General features: G+C 33.5%; 1 protein-coding gene across 11 annotated transcripts in view; it reads right to left on the bottom strand.

Moving 5' to 3' along the window:
* Myo6 (myosin VI) overlaps positions 1 to 12,118 on the bottom strand; it is a 160,455-nt gene that overhangs the window by 64,423 nt on the left and 83,914 nt on the right. For 10 of the 11 annotated variants that reach the window (XR_010039917.1, XR_010039918.1, XM_013141780.3 and 7 more), the window contains exons 10-12: positions 7,347 to 7,427; positions 4,295 to 4,475; positions 752 to 896 (exon numbers count right to left, since the gene is read on the bottom strand). Coding sequence is in view for 9 of the 11 variants with exons in the window: in XM_013141780.3 (XP_012997234.1) it covers positions 752 to 896; positions 4,295 to 4,475; positions 7,347 to 7,427 (407 nt within the window). In the remaining 2 variants the exon portion in view is untranslated. Of the gene's footprint in view, positions 1 to 751; positions 897 to 4,294; positions 4,476 to 7,346; positions 7,428 to 8,284; positions 11,780 to 12,118 lie in introns of those variants that run through there. The other variant, XM_063226924.1, reaches the window with a different exon arrangement.

Genomic DNA, 12,118 nt, shown 5'->3' with positions numbered 1-12,118 from the left:
TCCCATTTACAATTTCCTCTAAATGAAGAATTCAAAGGACAAGGAAAAATTCCATTTGCTGAATACTCCATTAAAGTTGTACCAAGTAAAAGTTTCAATTCACATCATTTGCATGAAAATCACTTTTAAAGTTAAATGACCCATTGCCTAAAACAGTCCGATATTGATTTACATAATGAACTCATATTCTTCTAGTTGTGCAAGAGTATATCTGTCTCTTACCTTATAAATTTTAAATCTGTACAGAAAATAGCTATTAAAACTTTTAAGCTGGGTGTGGTGGCACACACCTGTAATCCCAGCACTTGGGAGGCTAAAGCAGGAGGACTGCTGCAAATTTGAGGCTAACTTGGGCAAAAGTGAGTTCAGGGGCAGCCTGAACTATACAGTGAGACTGTGTCTTGAAAAACAAAAAACAAAAAAACTTTAAGAGCCACTCAAACTTCTATGTATTTATATAGCAGACAAGGGAAATCAAATGTACAGAATTTTGATCTACCAAACACAGATTTTTTTTTCCTTTTTTATCAGTAATTGGGGATCAAACTCACGACCACACACTTTCAAGGCAGGCGCTTATGCCACTGAGCTAAATCCCCAGCCCCTAGCACATATTTTTTTAAAATATTAAAATGAAAAAAAAATCCAAGGGATATAAAAAGATCAACCTGAAATCTCAGTGTTCTCAAAAATTTTTTCCTTGATAAACTGCAAGGCAAGATTTTCTAAAGCAAGGAGCAAGGAAACTTACTTTATAACTGTTCCTTTGGTGCCCCCTGCTGTCGTTAGCATAACTCTTGTGGTCAAACTTACTCGAAGATCATCTTGGTCCAAACCCAGTAACTCAGCACAATATTCTAATGACTGAGTAGATTTGTTCTTCAGATTGCAACCACCTAATAAAATACATTTTAATTTGAAATTAGTATTATTTAAAACAGGTCTTCTAGGTTTAGAATTAAACCTCGCTTATGTAAAAGTATGGAACTTGACCAGGTTTGTAACTCTTACTCCCACCTCACTTCTCCCCACCCTCAGGAGACTCTCCTGTACCAAAGTCAAAGAGACCCTGACTCAAGGGAAGTCCATAGCCTGCACTTCTGCTTTCCACAGTGTCAGCTACTGGCCATTAAGTGTGGTCCAAAAATAGCATGTGGAAGATCCCAGAAATAAGCAACTGGTAAGATTTAAATCATTCACCCTTCTGAGCATCATAACAGAATCTGTGTCACCTTTCCAAGGACCTGAATCATACCATTGTTTAGTGCACTCATACTAAAATTACATAATTCTCCAAAAGTTTACCACCAAAAATTCATTTATATATATATATAGCTTCTTTTTATAATATTGCAAAGTTTCTTATATAACTCCAGGAATTATGAAAGTTAGAATAAGCCATTTTTAAGTAGTCTTAAAAAGGAAAAAGGCTATAAAATAATGTAAATTTTCATGTCTCCCTTTCTAAAAAAAATTCTTTGAACATTTTAAAAATATACGGTCATAATAACATACATGTTTGTTACATGAAATTTCAAACACACAGGCATTCCCAATAGGTACATTCTCCCTTTCCATCATTCAGGTTTTTTAAAAATGACTGTCTTATTACTGAAGAATAAACTTTCCAAATAAAACAGCTCTTTTTTTCCAAATTGCTAGGACATGCCAAGCACTGAGCTCTCTGGAGGCGGGAGAATAATGGTTCTAATTTAAGAAATCATTTGGACTTATGGGAGGAGTCACAGGAAAGATTAAAATTAATACAATAAAACTGTAGCTATTTTAAATTAGAATAACCCAGTTTATTTATCTCTTTATCCACTGCCTTCCCTACATTCTCCTCATCTCCCCTGCAAGAAGGAACTTGGAGCAGAAAAACAAGAGACAATGTGCCATGTCCCTCTAAGGAACATTAAATGTTCTTTAACTAACTGGACCATATGACATCTGAGATATTCCCTCTGTGTGACTCTGACATGATCAGGGCAATTGTAAGGTCACCCATCACAAGGATCTGTAGTCTGGGGAAATGAGGGACAATTCTGACAAGGTCCTGGTGTGAAATAGTGCCTATCATTTCTAACAACACTCCCAGCTGTGCCAATTATTATACACTTAAAGTCTTTTCTGTGTGTTGCTCTGAGTCTCCCACATGCGCCCTTCATAGAATAACATGAAGAAACAAATGAAATGAATATTAAAATTCACCAAACATTCAAAATAAATTTTCCAATGACTCTAAAACAACTGATAACATTAATGTGCATTTAAAAATAACCTAATTTTGCTTGAGTTGTCCTCATTTCGAAAGGGAAGTAATCTTCATATATATATAGCCTTTACAGTGAATGTGATGTGCCAAACACAAGTATGTGAATCACTGTATAAAGATTTAGCCATCAGGCTGGGGATTTAGCTCAGCAGCATAAGCGCCTGCCTTGCAAGTGCGCGGTCCGAGTTCGATCCCCAGTACCAAAAAAAAAAGCAAAGATTTAGCCATCTACATCCCTTCACAACCCGAGGTAGGAGCTACGTTACCCCCTGTACAGTGAAATCCCTCCCCAAGGTCATCAGCAGCCAAAACATGGTGATCTGCTCTGATTTAAGAAGGCATGCACTCATCTGTTATGCTGTGTTGTATCTCACATTATTGATTTCCCAGGAAATTGAATCTAAAAGTCATTCAGACTGTCCATTCCAGTCTGCTCGCCCACAGATCACAAGGTTCAGCAGCCTGGGACACTAAGGGATGATCACTACAAGTTCCTGACTGAAGCACCTTAGAGAAGAACCAAGCTCTCACACCTAAAATATCATCCATAAGCACACACATTACTCAAATTCTCCATAGGCTCTACTTCTGCAAAATGAAGATGGTATCACCTACCTCATTATTTCTGTAATATTTCAACTGCGATTATATTTCACATGAAATACAGATTAAGAAGAGTAATTTTTTTCTCCTTTTTGGCGATCTCTGGATTTGATCCCAGGACCCACAGAATTCTATACAAGTGCTGTATTGCTGTGATACAGTCCAACTCTGGCACACTTTTAAATGTTCAACTTTCTGTGAGTGCCCCTTTTTTACAGGGATATTCTTGTGAAGCACTTCACTTTAAAAGCACTTTGGATTATTTCATTTTGCAAATAAAAACCAACCACAGCTTTGAGAACCTCAGGATCTGATACAGAAACCCACATTCCTGGACTGCTACCAGAGGCGGTGCTGCGGGCTGTCCCTGGCTCAGCCTTAGTATAAAATTCAGAATAATGTATTAATGCAGGCTGATCATCTTTCTCTCTCCAGGGCCAGACAATAAGTATTTTGCCTTTGCAGGATGTGCCATCTGTAAGATAACAATTCACTACTGCACTGTGCCACAAAAGCAGACGTTACATGGGTGGATGGGTGTGGCTAGGTTCCTGTAACATCGTAGTTATAGGAACATGTGCCCACCTGGATATGACTACCGGCCATACTTTGCCAACTCTGTATTCATGAATCAAAGTTAGAATCATGCAAAGTCTAATTATAAGAAATTGAAACATGGGAGTAGAAAAGTTACTATTCACTAGGCATTCAGATGTTCTTCAATTTCCGTAAGAATGAAAACTTTATTTTCATTTCCTACTACCAAGGAATGGAACCCAGGGCCTTTACACTAAGCTATGCCTCCAGCTCTCTTGTTTTTTATTTTGAAACAGAATCTTGCTATATCTCTAAATTGCCCACACTGGGCTTGAACTTGGAATCCTTCTGCCTCAGCCTTCAAGAGTACTGCAATTACAAGCATGAGGCACTATATTCAATTAAGTATAAAGGTTTAAGGGGCTGGGGATTCAGCTCAACGGCATAAGAACCTGCCTTGCAAGCAGGTGGTCGTGAGTTCAATCCCTGGTACCAATAAAAAAAAAAAGTATAAGGGTTTGTATGTGTTAAACTGCCCTAAGCAATTAAATGATCCAAATTTAGACAGTTAACTAGAAAATTCTCAAAAAACATCTTAGTAGATGACAGAGAATTAACCTGTTAATTATTAAAATAATTTACTTGGAAAATTTAACTAAATATAACCCTACTAGTCAGTGCTACTAGTTTGTTCAGAAAAAAGCTCACAATGAAGTATGTGATTTGCCAGATTCATCATCTGATTTGTCAGATTCATCACAGTATGTTCTACAAATTCCTAGAAATTTTAACAAACTTGCATATATTAGATGACTTTCATATGACCAAGAAATGACAGAAATTATAAATTTATTTCTCTAAAACAGAACAAAACAAAACCTGAAGTGCTGCCAGCTTCTTCAAAATCAATATTTCCAAGGTGCAGGACACCAGCTACAACTCGGAATAGATCAAGTTTTTCTTCATCACCCAAGCCAATCTTTTTCATGGCTGTGCACATTCGAATGAAATCTCCATGATCATCTAATAGAGGGTCTTTCAAGGAACCAGCCTTAAGATACTACAGCACAAAAAGATATCAATTAACTAGTCTTAATCTTATTTAGTAAATGAGAAATACTTAACAGGTCTACTACTACAATACAGAACATGCAAAAATAAAATCTGTCAAAGGAAAAACTTAAGCATTTTATTAGCACATTCCAAAAATTACTAAAAGTATACAAAAGATCTCTATTTTTTTCTTAAAACTACAATTCTACAAATATTTACATAAAACTTTCAATTAAAAGAAGGAATGAGATGATCTGTAATTAAATTAGAACTTTAACTCTGAAATATTAGATAAAGGTATAAATGCAGAGAACCAGGAGAAAATAACTATGACTGAAATAACCTCAGATCATAAAGAACTGAGTGGTAATAGATACATTAATAATTTAATTATTTCTAAACAGTACATTGTGCCCTAGTATGTTTACATATATATGCAATTTTTGTCAGTTAAAAATAAACAAAAAAGGTTAGAAGTGCAACAAAAATATAAAGGTGACAATTAGCACTACACTACTATATGTTAGGTTAACTTCCACCAAATGCACCAGTGTTAAAAGGAAGTATACACCAGGGAAATAATTTAAACTGCAGGGTTGAGAATTTTTGCGAACCTTTTTGTATAAGTACATAGAGGGCAAAGTGCATTAGTAACCATATAATTACTCTAAGAATTCATACAACTTAAAATATTTTTGAAAAAAAATGAAGAGAAAATCTGCTTTCTCTTTTAAAAGAACTCACATCTAAAGGATTCATTTATTAGAACCTACAAAAACTCAGAAGAAAAGATGAAAGTTAGGTTCACAAAAGCCAGGAAAAAAAAAAACATGAAAAGTTACTAGACACAGAATGGTCTAGAAATTTTCCAGAACTTGAATAGGAAGATACTAAAATCAGAAAACAGCATCACCATTACTTGACATTAAAGTTGCCTCTGGATGTTTTTTCTTAACAGTAAACAAGTGCTTCCCAGTGAAAGTTGCAATTGTCTTTCCACAATAAAAAAAAAAAAAAAATCCTGGCTCATTTCTGCGCTTTTTGTTGCACTGAAGATTAAACTTAGGGCCCTCATATTGAACTACTCCACTGGCCCTCTAAAAAACTTTTGGGCAGGGTCTAATTATGTCACTAAATTGCCATTGGTTAGGCTCAAATTTGTGATTCTCCTGCTTCAGCTTCCCACAGTGTTGGGTTATGGGCATGTGCCAATGCTGTGCCCCGGTCTGCCAAATTCTTTGAAATGTTCAATTATGTGTGAAGTTTCTGGAAAATGTCTAAAACATGGAATTCCACTGTATTCTTAAAAAGAAGCAAAGGAAGCAAGCACATGCAGCCAGAGTTAGCAGAAAACACAAATGCAGAACTTTTAGTCTGCAATGGAACATTTGCGTCATTTAAAAAATTTTTTCTAATCAAATGTTAATCAATACATTTACTATATGGCAGACTAAAAATACTGCACCCTTCTAAAAATTACACTCAGCTTAAAGACATTCAAAAGAAATTAGGCAAAGGTTTAATTAGTCAAATGATCACCTCTTCCTCCTGATAAAGAAGACATAAAAAGTAATTTAAACATTATTAATGCACTGTTCAACTACATACAACATATACCTCTCCCTCTAGTAATGTGAGTGAGATTTCTGACACAGTATCTGCAGCCAGAATAAGAAAGGATGCACTTCCTATCTGGGAGCACGTGCCATCTTTCTGTCCTTTCTTCTAGTTTCTATGCCAAAAGATCACATTCATATGTATAATTTTATGTATTTATCTATTTTTATATATGTGTAAAATGTGTATTTTTCCACTTACTGACAGCTGCAATGTCCCAGGAAATATTTTGATTATCTCAGTGGAAAAATACAACTTTATTTTTGAAACTATACTTTTAAAAGTATAGTCTTATCAAGACAATGAAAGATACCATGATAAATATTAATGTTGCATTTTAAAGCCCCTATCATGGCTGCAACATAGTTTATGATTTATAATTCAGATATCTGTGTCTAAAATGATACAAAAGTGTTAATTTAAAAATTTACCTGCAGACTTATCTGCTTAGAATCTAAAATGATGTGAAATTTTTGTCTTTCTGTTCATCGGTATAAATATACATTAAGACAAAATTCATCTTACCCATTTTGAGGAGTCAAAATAGCTGGCTCACACATGTGAAAGAATCAAAGACTAACTACAATAAAAACTTGTTTAATTAAGTATCAACATAAATCATTTAATAAAAATCAATAACGGCATTACCTAGAACCCATAACTATTCTTGATTTCATTTTTATAATTTGTCTCTTCTAAAGACACAATTTAATTCCATTTAAACATGACATACTAAAATTTATAAAGTGGATAAAAATTTAATGTTTTTAAAAGTAATACTTAATATATAACTATAGTTAATTACTCTTAGAAATTGAATAATTTAATGAGATCAAACTACATTTTATAATTTATTCCAGAAAATAATGTTTTAAAGAGAGATACTATCATACATAAGCAACCTTTCACAAGAATGTATAATCTATTTCTTGCTGGTTTCAAACTTCATTCAAACCTTGAAGCAGACAATAAAGACATATTTTATACTTAATTCCAAACAGGTAATAAAAAAAAAGTTTCAACGTGCTAAAAGATGATGATTACTGGGTAACTCGAGCTTCACAGAAAGAGGAAAGCTCTGAGGCTCCACAGATGCCACGAAGGATAAAGTATTACACAATGGGGGCTGGAACGAGGACCAAGATTTTTAACAATAAGCCTAGAAGTAAAAATTTTATTTGGGCTCCAAAGTAAAAATGTTTCTTTCAATGTGATTTGTTCTGCATGAAGCATTTTAATTTTCAAAAACGGTCTACTATACCTCAGGACTTTTGCGGTTCTGTGAAATCTGTTTGTCAGTTTCTTTGTTAGCAAAGTATCTGGTGCAGCCTCGGTTTAAATACTATGACAAAGAAATTTAAATACAATTAATATACGTGATCTACAGAAAATACAAAAGAAAATGAATTTGTCAGATAGTATTAACCACAATGAATTTCTAAACACGAGTATCAATTGCTCAGTTAAAATCAATACTTTTATAAGAAGAGGAAGAAGGGTTAAAGGGAAGATGGGAAATGGAGAAAAAAAAGAATCAAGCTCTATAATGTACAGGCGCAAATTCCCTATGATGAATACGATAGATAGATAGATAGATAGATAGATAGATAGATAGATAGATATAAACAGATAGACATGTCATACCAATAAAGTCAACTTTTAAAAATCAATACTTCTAAGCCTTCACCATCCTGTAATGATTTGTTTAGTTCTATAATGTTCAATATGTATTCAATGTGTGTGAAGATGGGGACAACTATTTGGAAGAAAACTAGAGACAATAAGATAGTGAAGATCTCCTGTGGACTTGCTTTGAAATCTGTGTTTCTTAAAATTGTTTCCTTATGATCTGTTTTGTTATATTTAATCTTACCCTTTTTAAAATAAATTTTAAAAACTAAAATAAAAAATAAATACTTCCACATTTTATAAGCATTTTCATCCAACAAATAAAGATATCTAAAAATTCTAATCTCTGAAAGTAGATTAAATGCAATGATTTATAAAGTAAAAGTCAATACCATAACCTTCTACTTTTAAAAGCCTGCAATGCTATACTTCTAATATCACATATCTTTTTTTAAACATAGTTCATACCAGTAAACACTACAGACAATAATGAAAACACCTCTCCAGAAAATATGCAGACTCTCAAAGGAATATATGATAGTTTAATATTTCAATACCTTGAATTCTGAATATTTAACGAATATTATCCTTTATTCTTAATTTTAAACTGTTCTTCAAAGCATGACTTTCATATTTATTGACAACAGTGACTATAAAACACAGGATTGAATTTATGGATCAAATATTTCAGTTTTATTTTAATATTTACATTGGTCCTCCAAAGTACTGTAAAAGCTAAGTGCTTTCAAAACATAGAACAAAAGAAGCCACTATGTGAAAACAGAGGTTAGCACTTTAAATTTCAGATTTTTGTATTGGGATGCTCACTTGGTGAAGTCTATGCAAATATTCCAAAATCAAAAGAACTCCAAACTCTGTCTTCTTTTGGTTTCATTTTGTTTTTAAAGATAAGGTCTCCCCATGCATTTCAGGCTGGCCTTGAACTTCTCTAGCCTCATCTTCCCACATGCTGCGATTACAGACATATGCCAACACACCCACGAAACTCTGATGCTTCTGACCCCAACCATGTCAGATAAAAGATACCCAATCTATGACATTCTGTCACAGTGAGAACCTATTACAGTAGTCACATCCATAAGGGAGTCAGGAAGCAAATACACAGAAAATTGAATGGAAAAAAATGTTTTTAAGCATATTGGCTTCTCTTAAATCAGGTCATTAGGATTTCACTATAAAATAGCATGAATTGGGCCACAGATTTATTTAGCTCAGAAGCATAAGCTGGCAGGTATAAGTTGTGAGTTCAAACCCTAGTACCAAAATATAAACAAATAAAATAGCATGAATTACAAGATTAAAAATAATATACTATATGTATGAAAAGTTACTGTAAATGTGACTAGTTTAGAGGATATTTTAGAGGATCAATGTATCTATCACTCCCTTCCATTATAATACCAAAATACAGCAAAATCAGACAGTGACACCACAGGTTTGTGTTTTTTGTTTTTTGTTTTGTTTTGTTGTTGTTGTTGTTGTTGTTGTTGTTCTTTCCTGAATCTTTAAGGTAAAAAATGGAGAAGAAATATAAGGCTGGTAAGCATTTTCAATTGACTGATTTTTTAAAAAGCTCTTCTTACTTAGTAGAGTAACTGCAATTTAAACATAAAGCCGAAACAAATGTTTTACTTGCTAAAAAGTATTTTATTTCTCAATGCTAATATCTCATTCAACTATTTGACTTATAGACAATTAGACCTAGCATTAGTCCCTAGCCCAGGACTTGTACAAGGGCCAGGATTCAATTCCCAGAGCTACAAAACTTTAAAATCCAGAAACACACTTGTTTCTTTCAACTTATCTACATCAGAAAGCTGTAATCATTCCTACCACTCTATCCAGCTTTCATTATATTCAAGGATATTTGTATCACTATAGCAGATATTTCCATAATCTATAAAAATATTTTAACACTTTTAATAAGATGGGCATTTTAAATGTTTTATTTCCTAAAACACAGTATTATTTCCTAAAACACAAGTATTTATTTCCTAAAACACAAGATAAATGTTTCCAAACAAGTATATTTCTACCATTCTTTACGCACAAATTCAGATAAAATGATGACAAAAAAATTCAACTATTTTAGGAGCACATACCCTAACACAGGGCTCCGCTTTGTATGCAACATGATTTATCAGGTGTAACTAGAAGACTTAACCTTAGAAAAACTGATGAAATTACCAACATTTTCAAATGTATTTAAAGCTGAATTCTTTGGGGAAGGGAAGAAAAGAGTGTAAGCTGCCGTGAGAGAAATATGTGAGGTGGCAGATGTACATTTTTCACTCTGCCTATTACAAACAGGACTGCATTGGAACAAAGGAAATCATGCTGGCTGATCCACTTTACAAAGGCCAAATCGTTAAAGTTTGGATCATTCAGTATAAATTACATTCCTTTTCTAGCAATAGTGGAAAACTGTATCTTCCATTTCCATGAAGATGATAATGTTAGCAACTAACTTCAAATTCCAATTAACCACGTACCAGTTTACCCCAAGCATCAAGTGGGCAGCACATTTGTTTATATGCTAAAGTCAAAGACATGCACAAATCCAGCACCCACTTTTGTAGTTAAGCACTTCAGTGGCTCTCTGGCTTCCCTCTCATGACTTCCTACCTTTCTCTTTAATATGATTCTTGCCTTTCTTTGTTCATCTTTTTGGCATCTACCGGAAATACTTTTTGCATCTTTCTTCACCTAGTGGACACTTGAACATCACTCAGAATTCTGATCAAATAATCCATTCTTCCAGTAAGCCTTTCAATATCCCTAGAGGCTGCAACAGCATTCTATGTATACTTCTTTCTTATTCAACAGATCAAGCAGACTCTTGTGTACAGTTCTCACACCATTATAAGTGCACAGAAGCAGGGACTGTGTCTCATTTATCTTTTTAATTCTGGTACAATGCCTGACACCTAATGGGCGGGCAATAAACATCTGCTATTGAAGTGAATTACAGAATACAACTATATGTCCTTTATTAATACTAATTCAATGACCAAACCTTTTTTTTTTTTTTTTTTTTTTTTTTACAGGTAAGTCAAAGGTAACTTCATTGTACTCAAGGACTTCAGGGAGGGAGTCAATATGGTAACTATTTTTGGGTCAGGATTATCTGGTGGTGAAACACTATTCTGCTTAAATGGTTATGTTTTGATCTGCCCTGTTTCGCTGTTATGCCCTCTTTTTTCTCAATCTCCACTCCATTATTTACTTTTTTATTTTTATCCATTTAATTAAAGGGAAAAATATAGCAGGATATAATATAGTAACCCACTTTGACTTTCTATTATCTCGATTTGAAGCCCTGTATTACTCTCACCATCTTGTTTTTGACTGAGGTTCCTCTATTCTGTTTTGCTGGATAGTATCAGGTTCGAAAGTTTAGGCATCAGCTGAGAAGATAATGAGATTCATTATAACGCCCATTCTCGTTGACTTTTATCTACTTTTGAAGACCTACAATATCTCCAATGTTTTGGTTTTGTCGGTTTTATTCTTTACGGTTTTGTTCAATTGTATTACAACTAATGATATAGGCAATTCTATTAGAAATAGCGGGAGGCATTATGGTAACCATTGTTGATCACCTTGTATTATGTTTTTATATTATCTATTATATCCACACTTTTGACTTGACCGATTCTGTTCTGTTATGTCACATTTGGTTTTACTCTCTTCCAAAAAAGCAATAAGAACCGTGGGAGCAATGAAACCCAAAATGTGTAATAGTCACTGTACAAAAGAGAGGAAAAGAAAGTGCTCTAAACTATATAACTGCATGTATATTTAAATGTATAAGATAGAAAATGATATCACAGAGTTTTATTGGATCATTGAACAGAACTGTTTGCAGTATCATTGTTGGAATGTCCACTCTACAAGCTTTAATTTTGTGACTTGAACAATTATTTCTAAGATGGCAATATGTAATCCATTAACTAGTGATTTCCTACTGCGCATTTTCTTCTTCTGTAAATCTGTAAAACTTGTACCCCTTCACTGTTTTCTTTTCTTTCTTTTCTTTTCTCCCTAAATAAAAAAAAATGGGCAAAAAAAAAAAAGGTAACTTCAAAGCTAGTATTATGGTATTATAAATTTCTAATCAAGTTTAAATCAATATGGGGTTTAACATCTATCCTTTAAGCTACTGCATTATATACTTTCTCATATAGTACTATAGAGGTTAATGTCGCTTATCTGAAATACCTGAAACAAACATGTCAGCTTTTAGAGCTTTTTTTAAATTTTGGAGTATATGCATATATTTACTAGTTGAGTATCCCTAATCCCCAAATTTAAGATCATAGATTTTGAAATGGTTTAAATTTGAAATTTTTGGATAACAAATGCTCAACTACCCACATTATA

Source organism: Cavia porcellus, unplaced genomic scaffold, assembly GCF_034190915.1.
Source record: "Cavia porcellus strain 051 isolate PalLab524CR breed Dunkin Hartley unplaced genomic scaffold, mCavPor4.1 scaffold_16, whole genome shotgun sequence".
Classification (NCBI taxonomy): Eukaryota; Metazoa; Chordata; class Mammalia; order Rodentia; family Caviidae; genus Cavia; species Cavia porcellus.
This window is presented reverse-complemented; position numbering and strand designations above follow the sequence as displayed.